Source organism: Daphnia pulicaria, chromosome 8 (assembly GCF_021234035.1).
Source record: "Daphnia pulicaria isolate SC F1-1A chromosome 8, SC_F0-13Bv2, whole genome shotgun sequence".
Taxonomy (NCBI): Eukaryota; Metazoa; Arthropoda; class Branchiopoda; order Diplostraca; family Daphniidae; genus Daphnia; species Daphnia pulicaria.
The window spans coordinates 11842370-11857749 of NC_060920.1; the positions used below are offsets into that span (position 1 = coordinate 11842370).

Genomic DNA, 15380 nt, shown 5'->3' on the forward strand with positions numbered 1-15380 from the left:
TTGATCAACCTTATAGGCACTTTTGCTTTTTTGGGGGTAAGTTGGCCAGCTGTTTGTTGTTGGGGCTCATCGGATTCAGAGTGGTTTCGTGTGATCGTTTTGATTGGATTTGTGTATCAAATTGACACGAGTTTTAAAAGAATGAAGCGACAAAATGTCCGAACTTTGTCACTGGTGGTGTGCACATTTACCTATTTGCTGGTGGGAGCAGCAGTTTTCGACGCTCTCGAATCGGACACGGAAGAAAAACGTCATCAAGTAACCGATGGTAAATATTGTACAAATTGTACTAGATAACCACAAGATGTAACTGACCTTTTGTTGAATCTGTTAACAGAAATGAGGAGTTACTTTTTGGATCGATACAATATTAGTGATCCCGATTACAAACTCATCGAAACGGTCATACTCGAAAGTAGACCTCACAAAGCTGGGCCTCAGTGGAAGTTTTCTGGAGCGTTCTATTTTTCGGTCGTAGTTGTAGCGCTGATTGGTAATTTGAAACTTATTTTCCTCATTTCAGAATCTATTTGACACTACTGTCTGTTGTTAAAATTCTTAATTCAGGATATGGGCATTCGACACCGGCAACTCTAAGCGGAAAGGCATTCTGCATCGCTTACGCCATGATAGGCATTCCATTGGGCATTTTCATGTTTCAAAGTATCGGCGAGCGTTTAAATAAATTAATCTCAATACTCATCCGCAACGTCAAAGCCATTTGCAAGCTGAAAAAGACCGAAGCAACCGAAATCGATTTGATGGCTGTAACAGGTTTCCTGTCGTCGCTCATCCTAATGACAGGGGCAGCCGTTTTCAGTCGCTACGAAGGATGGACTTACCTGGACAGCTTTTACTACTGCTTCGTCACTTTGACAACGATTGGATTTGGCGACTTTGTCGCTCTACAAAATGATCGTGCACTTACCAATCGCCCTGGTTACGTTGCCTTCTCGCTGGTCTTCATCCTGTTTGGATTGGCAGTTGTTGCCGGTTGCATGAACTTGCTGGTTCTTCGCTTCATGACGATGAACGCCGAGGATGTCAAACGAGATGACGCAATGGATGTCGCCTCTTATCGCGGCGGGCTAAGTCTTGATGGCGATACAATCAACTTCACGAACGGATTCAGCAACGGAAATAAATTTTCAGCAGCCAGCGAGATAAAAGGACCCGATAATGCTTTCGAGTCTGATCAAGTTTCGGTCTGTTCGTGCACCGGATGCTCCTGTTTTGGCAACAGGACCACCAACATCTTTGGCTTCAACGATGATAACTATTCCATCACCAAAAGCAGAGGCCGAAAGAACAGTTGGGCAATGCAGATACATGTACAGGAAAAGCATCGTATTTGGCGCTATCCTAATTGGCGCCGACGCAGCTCTTCGATTAATCGCAGTGGAAGTCGCCTATCATCAAGACTCACATTTGGAATCGACTCTGTCTGGGGCCAGCAAGACACACGACCCCTTCCGCCTCCATCCAGGAGTCGTGATATGAACGACGTCTACAATAATTTCAAAAGCGAATTCTGTTTTAATGGTAGAGAAAAACGAGCATCGATTTAAATTAAATTTAACTAATTATAAAAAATTGTGAGAAATAACAGCTGTATAATCTTTTTTTAAGTATTGCGCACAAATTTAAAGGCGAAGCCCCACGATTAAAATTTACCTTTGGTTATAGTTTAGCAGAAGTGAAAATAAAGCAGTTGTATCAGACTACATATATGCCATAAATTGTTTTTCTACGTTCTTTTAACTCTAGGCAGTATGCCTAAAATTGCTCAACTGAGATCATTATTACTACGGCAAGGTAGGAAAAGCCAAACCGCACAGTTGGTGGTGGTGTTCGGGTTCGTTCAAGCATTCAACCATAAACTGACCCAAATCCCATTTAGGAATTTGGCGTCCCGGAGACGAACCATGATTGACTTTGAATTGGTTGTTGCTGCTTGGCTCATTCGCGATGTGGGGAGGTAAAACGGCAACCCAGTCAAGAGATTCATATTTTGGAGATTGTAGGATATCCAGCATTCTTTTGTGATCCGCGTTAATCTCTGCAAACCGCTGAGGAACTCGTTCCGGATCCATGAAGAGGAAAGCTATAATAAATATAATAAAGGTGGTTTTATTGGATGGTAGGCATAAACATTATCAAAGAAAATTCTTACATGACAAGCACACTGAGATGGGCTTTACTCCTGTTTCACACATTGTGTCAAGAATCAGCTTTAGGCTGTCTGACATTACAGTTGTAAAACCTGGAAACAACAAAAATAATTATACTAAAAAACAAGGAAAATAAAAGTAATATTAAGAAATACTTGCTTACCGAGCTCATGTCTAGTTCCCAATGTCACAATGATAGCATCTTGTCCTTCAACAGCTTTCAATACATCTTCTTTGATAGTGCTATTTCCATTTATGACATTGATCTTGGGTGCAATATCCTCAGGAAGACGGCTAAGATCACGAACCAAAGCAGTCACTTTGACACCTGAGAAGTATTTTGCAGACAAAGCAATACTTGCATAGTGCTTCAATAACTTTATTGATCAATATATGAATACCTTTTTTAAGTGCATGTTCTATGCAGCATAATCCTGTTTGTCCTGTGGCACCAAAAATTCCAACCTTCTCAATAACTTTGGACATCATGAATGTGGCTTCAAATTATTGCACAAAAGGAGAGCAATACTCTGTCTCTTTTTCGGCAACTTAGACAAAGTAACAAGAATGAAATAATGAAACTTTAGAGAAAATCTCTTTCGTAACCGAATGCTGACATGACATCTAAGTACAAAGTCTCAAACAGTGATGCCGCTTCAAAAATAATTCAAATCTGAGAAACGCTAGTGCCAAATTTTCAAAAATTTTCCGAAAACATTTGCGTTTCCAGCGGCATAGACATGCATAGATAAAGAAGACTTCTTCTTGTGGTCTTGTTTTGTGTCGTTATCTTTTTTTAAAAAATTTATTGTTGTGAAGCCTATCTGTTAATTGCTTGTGAAATATGTTCGGTCTTTTATTTCACACCATGTTGAAACCCTCTGTGAGTTCTTTTACACAATTATGACAGGATTTTGACATCATAAAAAGTTAATTGTTTGCCTGCCATAATTTCTACATCAAATAGCCGACAATTTCCTCTGCAAAATTTTGAACAAATACCTACATTTAAAATCCCGGGAAGTCACAGTCAGTTTTCGGTAGATGTGCGGAGCGGATCTCTTGTATAAATTTCATTTACTTAAAATTTAAGTATTGTTTAAAAACCTCTTATTGGGGATTAATCCTTGTAACGAAACCATGTCGCTGTCCTCTTCCGAATCGGTTTGGTTTTATATTTTAAGTCCTCGAACGACACCTTCCATTTAAAATCAATTAATTATTTAGATTGGCTACACGAATGCTGCTTTTGAATTCCCCATCGGCCAAGAAGAGAATAAAAGCGCTCCACAAAGTAAGCGGAACTCTAATTCTTCCTGCAGTAGCAGTTCACATTCCAGCGGAGACGGTAACCCGGTATGCAAATTTAAGCTGAATTATTCAATCAAAATCTGAAATTAGTTTTTGTCATTTTGCTTACATATTATGAATCAGAATGGTAATCATGTCGCGAGTGATCAGGAGCCAGAGAGGGAGAGCTGGAGTAATCCTGCAGAGTTTCTCCTTTCCTGTGTATCCATGTCGGTCGGTTTGGGAAACATTTGGCGATTCCCTTACGTCGCTTACGCAAATGGAGGCGGTGCATTTCTTATACCCTATCTAATTGTGCTGTTCTTCATCGGTCGTCCACTCTACTTTCTCGAAATGATTTTGGGCCAATTTTCTAGCGCCGGATCAGTCAAAGTTTGGGAAGTCGTGCCTATTGCTAGAGGTAAGAATTTTTCTAAATCTTATTAAATACATGAGTTTAGCTTTGACACTTGATATTACAGGTATTGGATACACGCAAGCTTTGGCCACTTGGTGCGTAATCACTTATTACTGTGTCCTGATGGCAATGGCCTTCTTCTACCTCTTCTCTTCATTCCAAGCCGTCCTCCCGTGGACGGTTTGCAAGCCGGAGTGGACTACGAATGAGACTGATTGTTACAGCAGCAGTGGAAACCTTTCTGAATATAACATCACGAATGCATCAAAGTCGAGTGCCGAGTTATTCTTCTAGTAAGAATCCACTCGTTATTTCAACCACAATTCCGTCACATACATTTTCTGTTTTAATGCGCATGTAGTAAAGACGTGATAAAACTGGCTGACAATTTCGATGATGGATTAGGGGCGCCTGAATGGCGATTGAGTCTCTGTCTTCTACTTTGTTGGATTCTGATTTTCGCTATTCTCGCTAAAGGAGTGTAAGATTATTTAGGCTACTCATCTCTTTTTTAAATGAGATTATGGCTACTAGTTTTTATCCACTATCTCCCTCAGGTCTTCATCTGGTAAAGTGGCTTGGTTTACTGCCCTTTTCCCTTACGTCGTGCTTATTACACTCCTAATTCGCGGTGTCACACTGCCTGGAGCCAGGGATGGAATAATTTACTTTGTAACGCCTCAATGGGAAAAGATCAAAACACCCGACGTACGCACATATTCATTCCCTAATTTTATAAAACAAATGTAATCTATTATTTCACTTATCAGGTCTGGTATGCAGCTGTGACGCAATGTTTCTTCTCGTTGTCGGTTGGATTTGGTCCTATTATTAACTTTTCAAGTTACAATTAAGTTACCCTTTCGTCATCCAATTTACAGGTAATTTTAATTGTTTCGATTTAAATTTTTTATTCCCGCTAATTTTTTTAAAATGGTATTTGCTTGTACAGAGACTCCACGATAGTCAGTTTGGCTGATACAGGGACCAGTATTTTGGCTGGTATTACCATCTTCTCGATTTTGGGTAATTTGGCACTTGAGTCAGGTAAAACTATTGAAGACGTCGTTAAAGGAGGCACCGGATTGGCGTTCATTTCATATCCAGAAGCCATTTCGAAATTTGACGCCGTTCCTCAGGTTTTAACACCTGTTATTATATTTAAGATAAGAGAAATAATCTAATTTAATAATTTCGTCGCAAAGTTGTTTGCGGTTCTTTTCTTCTTGATGTTAATCACCCTTGCGATCGGAAGTGCTGCTGGATTGACCAGTTGCGTCACCACCATTCTTTGCGACGATTTTCCGTCGGTTAAACGCTGGATTATTACTGCGATTGTTTGCGTCGCAAGTTTCTTTATCGGTCTGATCTACGTAACACCTGTAAGGCATACTATTACTTCAAGATCAATGCGCACGGGACATTTTTTAGTCGTGATGATAACAGGGTATTTTTTTAACATTTAGACAGGTACTTACATCCTGGATTTAGTGGATTACTTCGGAGGGGGTTTCATCATTTATGGTATAAATATTGCAAATAATTTTACGTTGTTATACAGCGTCATTTTAAATGTCTGCATCGTTTTCCTGATTATAGTGATCGTCATCGTCCAAGCTATTGCTATTTCTTGGGTTTACGGTAAGTATTAGCGATCCGGAGCAAATTAATTTCACTGTCATTATGAGTGAAAAGTAAATAATTTGCAGGACTGCACAAAATCCTCAGAGATGTGCGTTTCATGCTGAATATGGGACTTGGCATTTATTGGAAGTACACCTGGTGCATTTTCATCCCAATTGCTCTTCTGGTCATCTTCATTTACGCTATGATCGTTTATATGCCCATGAAAACGGCTGATGGGCAAGACTATCCTGTCGGAGTTTCAGGTATTGTAAATAAAAATATTTGCAAATCATATTTTGTTTTCTTTAATTTCTTTGCGTTTGCAATTTTAAGCTGCTGGATGGGTTATCGCTGCCATCGCCATAGCACAAATTCCTGGATGGGGAGCTTATGTAGTCTACAAACAGAAGCCTACGGATCCCCGATTCCTTGGTTTAGAAAATCCAGCTGGTTCTTCCTGCCACCCTAAATCTTGGATTTGGATAGAGGTAAAGTGTTACATACACTTAAAATCAGATAAGATGACTAAGAGTTACGTGTTGCCAATGCCAGAAATTATTCAAAAGTCTACGGTCATCGGAAAAGTGGGGACCTAAAGATCCGGAACTCAAGCGCAGTTGGATTGAATACTGTATGATTCCGAAGCCTGTTAATTGGAGACTATTTATGCCACACCCGAAAATACCCCAATGGATTAAAAAACGCTAAATATTAGGGCTTTTCAAGACAAAATTTTTAACTTTCGATTCAATGGTTTACGTATATTCACGTTAAACTTGAATACAATTTTATTATCCATCGGGAAGCTCATTTAGTGAAAACTGAAAGAATGTTGATGAGGTAGCCTATCTCGTTACTCGACGATCCTAATCATTTTTTTTTTTTTTTTTTTTTGAGATCAACTATACTCCGCTACGTTTAATTCTTTAAACAAATAACTTTATTAAGTTTTTCCTTCTCATGTAAGCCTTAAACAATTGAAACAGTCCCATGCGACTAAATAACCTTTGAAGGATACAGGTCGTGAGATAAACGCTTTTACGTCGTACTCAATGAGCTAACCTGTCACTTCGGGAAGAAAACCTTGGCTCCACAATTTACGACCACAACTTTACAACATTTAAGGAAAAGAGAAGCACGTTATACGCACCCTCGGTAAGTTTGTAATATTTATGTGTTGTAAGCTTTCCTTAAGCACTTGAGTAGAGTGATAACTAACGCTTCTTTAAACAATTGTGCCAAAGAAATGTCTTGGCAGCAAAGAATCAGTTTATTATCAGAGACCTTTCACAACCAACGCAATGTGAGCTATAAATATTAGATCAATTTCTATATTTTGCGGCCCAGTATTTCTTTATTCCGTTCGGAGCAGTTTATGGTACTCTTTACAACCGATCCGTTGGACCATTACCATGTCTACAAAGTCGTCTAATTCAGTAAGGAAAATACTGTACTTTAAATTACATATTTATTTTATTATTTATTCAATTGCAGTCTGAACAAAGCGCTGGCTTCGTCAATCACGCATTTGACGATGGTTCACCTGATGGCAATATGTGCGAAAAGAATATTGACACGGAAGCTCCCGCAGTGATAATAACACAAGTAAAATTCACAGTTTAATGTAATCAAAATAATGTTTTCAATAGCGAAATTCTACCGAAAATTAAACAGAATGAAGGTGAAGATCAACCGGAACGAGAAAATTGGGACAGTCCTGTAGAGTTTCTTCTCTCTTGTATTTCAATGTCGGTCGGATTGGGTAACATTTGGCGGTTTCCGTTCGTTGCCTATGAGAATGGAGGTGGTGCTTTCTTAATTCCATACCTAATCGTGCTGGTCTTTATTGGACGGCCACTTTATTTCCTCGAGATGATCCTTGGACAATTTTCAAGTTCAGGATCCGTCAAAATTTGGGACTGTGTACCATTTGCTAAAGGTAACACCACTTAGATATTTACAACAATAATGAAATCATTCAACCGGCCATTTTGTGTATTTAAAGGTATCGGATACGGACAAGCGTTGGCTACCTGGTGTGTCGTCACTTACTACTGTGTCTTGATGGCCTTGGCCTTTTTTTACCTCTTTGCTTCATTCCAAGCTGTTTTGCCCTGGACTGAATGCGATCCTGAATGGGCAACTGAAAATTGCTACAGTACCACAGCTAATCTATCGATGGCTAATCTGACTAACACTAGTGTGTCCAGTGCCGAAGAATATTTCTAGTGCGTAACGACATTTTTCTCCACGTGTGATTCGATTTATTTAACTATCTGTCTGTTCAGCATTTATGTCCTGAAGAAAATTCCCAATATGGATAATGGCATCGGGACTCCAGATTGGCGACTAACTTTGTGTCTCCTGCTGTGCTGGATTTTAGTATTCGCAATGCTCGCCAAAGGAGTGTAAGTACAGACTATTTAAAATATCGCCTACTGCAATTACATTAACCTTAGAATCACGATTAAATAGATCCTCGTCAGGAAAGGTGGCTTATTTCACAGCCCTTTTTCCTTATGTCGTACTTATCACGCTTCTTATACGAGGTTGCACTTTACCCGGAGCAGGTGACGGCATCTTGTACTTTATCACACCTGACTGGGAAAAAGTTTTAACACCAGATGTAAATATTTTCCCTTCGCGTGTACACAATTTGAAAGGTCATCTTGATTAAACAGCAAAATTGTGTTTAGGTTTGGTACGCAGCTGTGACGCAGTGTTTCTTCTCTTTGTCGGTTGGCTTTGGACCGATTTCAACTTTTTCCAGCTACAACCCATTCCGCCATCCGATTTACAGGTAATAGCAATTTTACTAACGATTCAGGTTGGTTATTCGTTCATTAGTTTATGTCTCCATGTAGAGATTCAACTATCGTCAGCTTTGCGGATACTTTTACCAGCATTCTGGCTGGAGTCACCATTTTCTCAATTCTTGGCAATTTAGCTTACGAAACAAATCAACCCATCGAAAATGTCGTTCAAGGTGGAACCGGGTTAGCTTTCATTTCGTATCCGGAAGCTATATCGAAATTTGATGCAGTCCCTCAGGTCTAATCAGATTTTACGCACATAAATAATTCATTTAAAAACATTTTAATTACGTATGTGTGTTGACGTTCAATAGTTATTCGCCGTGCTCTTCTTTTTGATGCTGATTACTCTTGCGATCGGAAGCGCATCCGGACTTGCCGGATGTATTATTACTATACTGTCTGATGATTTACCACACATTCCCCGTTGGATTGTCACTGCATTTGTTTGCGCCGCCAGCTTCCTCATTGGACTTGTTTACGTTACTCCGGTAAATTAATATTAAGCTCGTTTTGAAATTTTGTGCATACAATTTATTTGTTAAAACAGGGAGGCCAGTATATCCTGGATTTGGTGGATTATTTTGGCGGAGGATTCATCATTTACAGTAGGCTTGGTTTACAAATGGCAGTTTTTTAAAATTTTGGTATGATAAGATAATTACAATTTCTAGTTATGGTAATCGCTGAAACTGTTGCTGTCTGTTGGATTTATGGTATATTTCAAAATGTTTAACCAAATTCAGTTATAGGCCTACGATTAATCTTTATGATTTTTACAGGACTCAAGCAAATAGTCAAAGATATTCGCTACATGTTGGGATTCGGACTGGGAATTTATTGGAAATTCACATGGTGCTTTTTAATCCCAATTGCTCTAGCGGTTATCTTTATCTATGCTGTAAGTATACAAAAATTAATCGTAACACCAGGTATTTAATTCATTCTACTATCACTCCAGATGATTGTTTATGAACCGTTGAAGACTGACGATGGAGAACCTTACCCTCCCGCCGCAAACGGTAAGTACAATTTAAGTTGCTGTGTAACGGTGGTAAGACTAACATTTATTTTAACGTAATTATTAGCTGCTGGGTGGGTATTGGCTGCTATTGCCATACTTCAAATTCCGATATGGGGAGCTTTAGTTGTTCGCAAACAGCAAGGAAATAACTGGATTCAGGTCTGCCTTATATAGTTATGTCTATTTTTTAAATGAATCAAACTAACAGTTAAATTCGTTGATAATACTCAGCGATTCGAAGCTAGTCTTCGGCCTGCAGCTGAATGGGGACCCAAAAATCCTGGAATCAAACGTGACTGGTTAGAATACAATAAGCAACCTGTAAGATTCTCATGGATTCCCAATCCCAAGTGGACCAGAAGCTGTAAATCGCACTAGGAAAAGGTATTTAATGGTCTAATCGTGTGATTCCTATTATATATAAAGACCGGTTTTAGAGAATAGGTCTGTTGAAAGTTATAACGCCAGAAAATAAATTACTAATTTGTAAAACGAACACAGTGTTTAGGAAAGAGAATGTATTTACTACCAGGACAACTCATCAAAACAATCCAAATTATGTCTCACCAAACGAACAGATGGAATAACTCACAAGGTGTAGGACAATATTATTCCGAAATTTTAGGCTCTTTGAACACGCTTCTTGCATTTAATGGGTGCCACTGAGCATACTGCACCGCAAGTAACCCACGAATCACACTCAAGAATGAAACACTTGTTATCGTCCTGTTTGAGAATTGTATCTGGAGAGTGGCATTCGCGACACAAGACGTATTCCAACGCATAGAGACGCAAAATGTCTTCAATCTTCTTATGACTGATGTATCCTCTTCCTGGGGAAGACAGCACGAGAGACGGGTAGTCATCTTTGGTTAGAACTCCACTAGCTCCTAACTCGGATAGGATAAACGATGATACGTGGCGTAGATCTCTACCAAGTTCTTTGCAAAGCAGTGAAAAGTTGTCGATGCAAGTTTTCTTATTTCCTCGTTTTACGACCTGAGGAAGACTAATGCAAAACTTGTTCTCAGGACAAGTGACGGAAATGTCAGTTCCGACCAACACGGTCTTTTCCGACTCAGGAGTTACGTCACATTTGCCGGTGACAAGTCCTTCGGTTTTAGGATCGAGGTTTCCCAAGTCGCGCTGACAAAAGAGTGGCCGGGAGGATTCAATATCCATAATCTGTTCAGATCCCATGCCCGTTTTCTTGATCCCGGTGCTCTGCGCTGGAACAGAGTTATCCATACATCCATTTTCCTCTGTTTCGACGGTCTGCGCCGGAACAGTTGGGTTATCCACAAGTCCAGTCGTCTCAATCCTACCAAACTGCGGCAGAAGAGGAAGCTCCATTGATCCATTTGACTCTATTCTAGAGATCTGCGCCGGAAGATCGGAATTCGGCATCACGTCAGAAGTAGATGTTTCTTTACGAATGAAATCATCTTTTATGCTTTGAAACAATAGAAGGAAACAGGGGTCTTCTACTTTTTCCCCCTTAAGGAAATCATACCGTCTTCCACGACGGAAAAGGCGCTTAATAGAAGCGAACAATTTCATTTTAACAACGATGAAACTTGTCTATTGTCGAATATATGCAGCAAAGTAAGATTTCAGAAAACTTGGAAAGCTTACTGACACCTCTATGAAGCAAGTATGATTTTGTGGTAGAGCCTCTTCGTACTTATACGCCTTCAACGAACATTTTCGGTTCCGCAAGTACCCCCGTGCTCACTTTTCTTCAATTTGATAAATGTGTTTTATCGAAAAAAGCTGAGTAATCCTAAAATTATTCATCTATGGGTTTTAACTTACATTATTCAACAATTTTTTTTTATTTCGTTATCATATTAATTAGAAAAAGAACGAAACATTTTACAGGTCTCAGCGGTTGGCCGGTTGTTAATACTCCTTATACAATATGAACGGCCTAAAATATTACGTCGTGTTCGTTTTCGTCTGAGGAATTTCTATATTTTCAGGGTTTGCCTTTTTAGTTGTGCAGTGTTTTAATTATTTAGTTTAGCTGAATTGTTTTAATAAACTTAAGTCTCGAAAAAAAGCCAGAGTAATACAATCGAGCTGGCATCGCTTTTTCCCTTGCCTTAAAAGCTGTCTGCTATTTCACGTTGTATTGGAATGTGCATTGTGCATGCATGCTTTTTCAGTTTTTCTGTCCCAGTTTTGAAATTGTTTCTTTGAATTATAAACTGTTATAAAAAATGAGTATCAAAATTGAAGCATCATCATCTCTTGTCAAGAAAGAGACTCCTGGATGTGAGGTGTCAAAGTCAGACTCTATAGCCCATGGATATCCAGTATTAACTTTGAATGAACGAGATTTTAAAAGAATAAAGGGATTAGAAGTTAAGAGATTCCTAATGTAACTGAGATCAGGTAGGCCTATGTATTATCATTTAAATGTTTCCTGCATTTCCCAATTTATTAAATTTTAATCGGTTTCAGTTCCAGATTCAACCAACGCTGCCTACTGCTAGCAATTTTGAGCCTTCTATTGACTGAAACAATGTTGAGTCATCTTCATTTGCTTAGAGCTCACTGTATTGTCACATTTTTCCATCTGCTACAAGTATAACCGATCTATATTATTTGCTACTCTGGTCTCAAAATTGTTGTTATTAATCGAATGGATTATTTTATTCAGGTTTTACTGGTTTTTGCTGTGCTTGTCAGCGGTACAAAATCTACACCTTTGCTTTATCGTGTTTTTGGCACCGAAATAAATTACCCGAAGGAGAAACGGCGAATGAATTACTCAACGCATCGGCTATGGTAGAAAGCCCACAGAGGGTTCCCTGCTGTGGGTACAGCAATGAAGTTCGGGGTTGCCTGGCGTAATACCATGTATCATTCTTACAATTCGGAAAGTGTGCCACTTGCCCAGACTCCGTCAACCACAATAACCAACAACCACTGTTCCCTGTTCGTCCTTGGACTCCTCCTATGGTCTACCGCACGGCCCAGTAGCATTCGTCTAACTCCACAAATTTCATCCACAACTGCCCGTCCACTTATACTAATCGCCCGTCACTTTCGATACAGACCAGCTACACACCGAAAGGTATCTGTCAAATTAATAACATGTTCTACTCATCACTGGCCGTTCGTTTCTCATCGGCGTGTAACCACTAAGCAGGCACTCAAATGACGGCGGCCAGCACCCGACTCGAACTCTAAAAGTCTAAAACAACGTCAACACCAGAGCTCAGTGTGGGATTCTAACCTGGATTTTATGAACTCGAAATGGCGCAGTGACATCTCTTAGCTCAACTTTCGCCCTCCTGTCAAGTGATCCGCATTCATACCATGAATTTGTCACGGTCAAATCGACTTGGTTTCCGCTTCCATCGCATCGCTCAGCTCTCATCTGCTATTGGATTAATGTCCAGGTACGTCCAGTCGTTCAATTGGGTTTCATTTCGCCCGTTTATTCACTGTGTGTACGTGAGCAACAACTGCCGTTGTCACCGTCTGCGGTTTTTGTTATTGCATTAAGTTGACACAACAAAATTTAAATGAAATGTATGCAGTCTGACACCTAACATGCAAGATCTTGGAGATCTCCTACTAGATCTAGAAAATCTTCAACTGCCTACTAGTAGTACATACTAACGAAGGCAATTGAATCCAGGAAATGTGCCGGCGTCCCTCTCAACTACGGATTATCCCCTGCGCTCCTGCTGACGGACGAGACGCCAATAAGAAGGTGTCTATGCGTAAGCAAACGAATATCTGAGATTGATCCTACACATCACTGCTGCCTTTCTTCAGGTAAGAAAGTTTCTTTACTTACAGTGTTGTTTATATTCTTAGTTATTCCGTGATGCTATTGAGGCACGAGACTTTGGTTGACGATGGTCTATGAATTTTCATATTCGACACTTTTTTTAAATACCTAAACTCCAAAGAAGATGATTGGTAGAGAGAAAGAAAATGACGCAATACTTGTAAACTTTAACACAGTCGCCTCATTGGACTTCATTGACACCACAAACATTGAGGTCTACACAAAAGGTAACAGAAAAATCTGTGGTTCCAAGTCCCCTACCCCCCTATCCAACTGACTTTGTCTGTTTCCCTTTCTCAAAATATCGATGACTGGCAAGTTAAATTTAACTTAAGTAATCGTAACTTATTTGTCAATCTCGCCTGCTATTTTTCCATTTACAAGAATCTAACTTTTTCACGACCCTAGAATCGATTATGATGTTGCCCGTACATTATGTTCAGGGGAAGTTTACCCATCTGGAATTACCTAATGACCTGCCCGATAACTTGGCTGCAATTCGACAAATGCAGCAGAACGATCGCGCATTGATGGACAAGGTCACTAGAGCGTTTGTTTCTTACAAACACTTTTACGTCAAACACGAATGTTCCGTTCTACTTGAGTTAAAGGTACCTAATTTACGGTGCGCCTTGATTTTATTACTTTTCGATACCTCTTATTGATTTTGTTGACTTGTGTCATTCCAGATTTAGATTTCGGTTTCCTTACACTCCCGGCGAAAATGCCCGAGTTTGTAAATAGAAAAACGGATTTCTTTCAGACGGTGAACATTGATCTAGCAGCTTAATCGCCTACAATGTAATTGATTCAGTTCTTAGGATTTATCACCTACTATTTAGTTTGTTTCTTGATCGAAATTCACATTGACTATACAGTACCCACGCCAGGTATTGGTTCACCCCGGTCCAAAATAGGTGTTTTAACCCGCGCGAGATAGGCCTTACGGTGTCTCGCGCGGGATTTTTTAAAAAATGCTTAGGTTGGTCGTACGAGGTTTATTTTTTTAAATCAGAAAGATAAAGAAATATTCTTCATCTTTCTGATTTGTAATTTTTAAAAAGTGTTGAGGTTCTGTATTTATATTCATCGTTTTGAAATATTGGTTCACCCAGAAAATGTATCGCATGGCCTGTCCCTACCCGCGGCATTGCCTTAGGATATGGCAGACAAAGGATTTCTCCCCGCCAAGGCCCCTTCACACTTCACACACTCCCCACAGTCCCACATCACACAACAGAGGCCAGAGAGGTTGTTTTTCGCCAGTGTTTCGGAACTTTGAGGGAAACACCCAAGGGGTCCGCAACTCAGATTTACTACAATAAAAAAGGTAAAAAAGCAAAAAAAAAGTGAAAAAAGGAAATTTACTTTACATGATAAAAGAAGGGCGCGCGCGAACGAACCCCCCTCCTCCCCATCCCCTCCCTACCCTTTTATTTTCGCTTGAAGGAAAGCCTATCTCAAAAGTAAAAAAGGAAAAATAAAGCAAGGAAAAATTTAAAAAAAAATAAAAAGTAAATTTGAGTTGCGGACCCCTTGGAAACACCCCTTTTTCAAACTAAACTTTAGTAAAACAATCAAAGACAAACGTTAGTGTCCAGCCAATATGGTTTAAGAATTTTTATACACGGGAAAGGATCGAAAGAGGCACCTTTTCGTTGTTTCAGATAGACTTTATTTTTTCACAAGTTAGCAGGGCTTTCTTCATAAAGTTACAAAGTGCTTCACAATTGCCATCTGAGTCGCAGACAATCTTGTTTTTAAAAAAGAAACAAACTTACCCTATTTTTATAATTAGATTCAAGACGGAGAACAAAATCCTACAAAATTGAAGGGCATTCCCCATCTAGAAGATGCTGTCAATGCTGGTACAGCAGAATCAATCAACTGCACTCTAATCCTTACTAAGGGAGACTCAGCCCCAAGTCCTCAGCCCCAAGCCCCAAGCTGTTACAGGACTTGGCGTGGTTGGCCGTGCAAAGTATGGAGTCTATGTTCTTCAGGAAGAGTTGTTAAACGTGCAGGAAGCCTGAAGAAAAAAATCTCGGAAAATTCCGATATCAACAATTTGATCAAGATCCTTGGATTGAAGCACGAGAAGAACTACGAGAGTGTTGAAGATCTTAATTCGCTTCGTTATGGTCATTTAATGACCATGACTGACCAGGATCCCCATGGCTGTCACTTCACTGGATTGATTATCAATTTCTTGCACCATAACTGGCCAAAT

At 39.6% G+C, this 15380-nt stretch overlaps 5 protein-coding genes, 1 long non-coding RNA gene and 1 pseudogene across 7 annotated transcripts; 5 read left to right on the forward strand and 2 right to left on the reverse strand.

Annotated features, from left to right (window-relative positions):
* The first annotated feature begins 12 nt into the window (after positions 1–12).
* On the forward strand, positions 13–1809 carry LOC124311196 (two pore potassium channel protein sup-9-like). Its single transcript, XM_046775575.1, has 3 exons — positions 13–268; positions 338–493; positions 568–1809. The coding sequence occupies exons 1-3, from the start codon at positions 142–144 to the stop codon at positions 1566–1568; spliced, it is 1284 nt and encodes a 427-aa protein (XP_046631531.1). The 5' UTR covers positions 13–141; the 3' UTR covers positions 1569–1809.
* Positions 1598–13321, reverse strand: LOC124311410 (flavin reductase (NADPH)-like). Of its 2 annotated transcripts, XM_046775890.1 has the most exons (5): positions 13309–13321; positions 2573–2752; positions 2335–2499; positions 2174–2263; positions 1598–2104 (listed from the first exon to the last, which is right to left on the reverse strand). In XM_046775890.1, the coding sequence occupies exons 2-5, from the start codon at positions 2658–2660 to the stop codon at positions 1806–1808; spliced, it is 642 nt and encodes a 213-aa protein (XP_046631846.1). In that variant the 5' UTR covers positions 2661–2752; positions 13309–13321; the 3' UTR covers positions 1598–1805. The 2 variants fall into 2 exon arrangements, with proteins under 2 accessions (XP_046631846.1, XP_046631845.1); XM_046775889.1 differs by lacking the exon at positions 13309–13321 and having other exon boundaries at positions 2573–2820.
* LOC124311020 lies at positions 3152–6328 on the forward strand (annotated as a pseudogene).
* On the forward strand, positions 6749–9892 carry LOC124311046 (sodium-dependent nutrient amino acid transporter 1-like). The gene is made up of 15 exons (XM_046775314.1): positions 6749–6941; positions 7000–7110; positions 7180–7444; positions 7511–7733; positions 7794–7913; positions 7981–8131; positions 8202–8305; positions 8370–8556; positions 8633–8809; positions 8869–8926; positions 8993–9034; positions 9101–9219; positions 9280–9340; positions 9407–9501; positions 9574–9892. The coding sequence occupies exons 1-15, from the start codon at positions 6918–6920 to the stop codon at positions 9718–9720; spliced, it is 1884 nt and encodes a 627-aa protein (XP_046631270.1). The 5' UTR covers positions 6749–6917; the 3' UTR covers positions 9721–9892.
* Positions 9964–10749, reverse strand: LOC124311949. The gene has a single exon (XM_046776316.1). The coding sequence runs from the start codon at positions 10747–10749 to the stop codon at positions 9964–9966; it is 786 nt and encodes a 261-aa protein (XP_046632272.1).
* Positions 12491–13815, forward strand: LOC124311950. Its single transcript, XM_046776317.1, has 3 exons — positions 12491–12752; positions 12995–13134; positions 13559–13815. The coding sequence occupies exons 1-3, from the start codon at positions 12670–12672 to the stop codon at positions 13813–13815; spliced, it is 480 nt and encodes a 159-aa protein (XP_046632273.1). The 5' UTR covers positions 12491–12669.
* A 26-nt stretch (positions 13816–13841) lies between these two features.
* On the forward strand, positions 13842–15317 carry LOC124311743. Its single transcript, XR_006910194.1, has 3 exons — positions 13842–13951; positions 14266–14480; positions 14949–15317. It is a non-coding gene; the product is annotated as an uncharacterized LOC124311743 (long non-coding RNA).
* Positions 15318–15380: the final 63 nt, after the last annotated feature.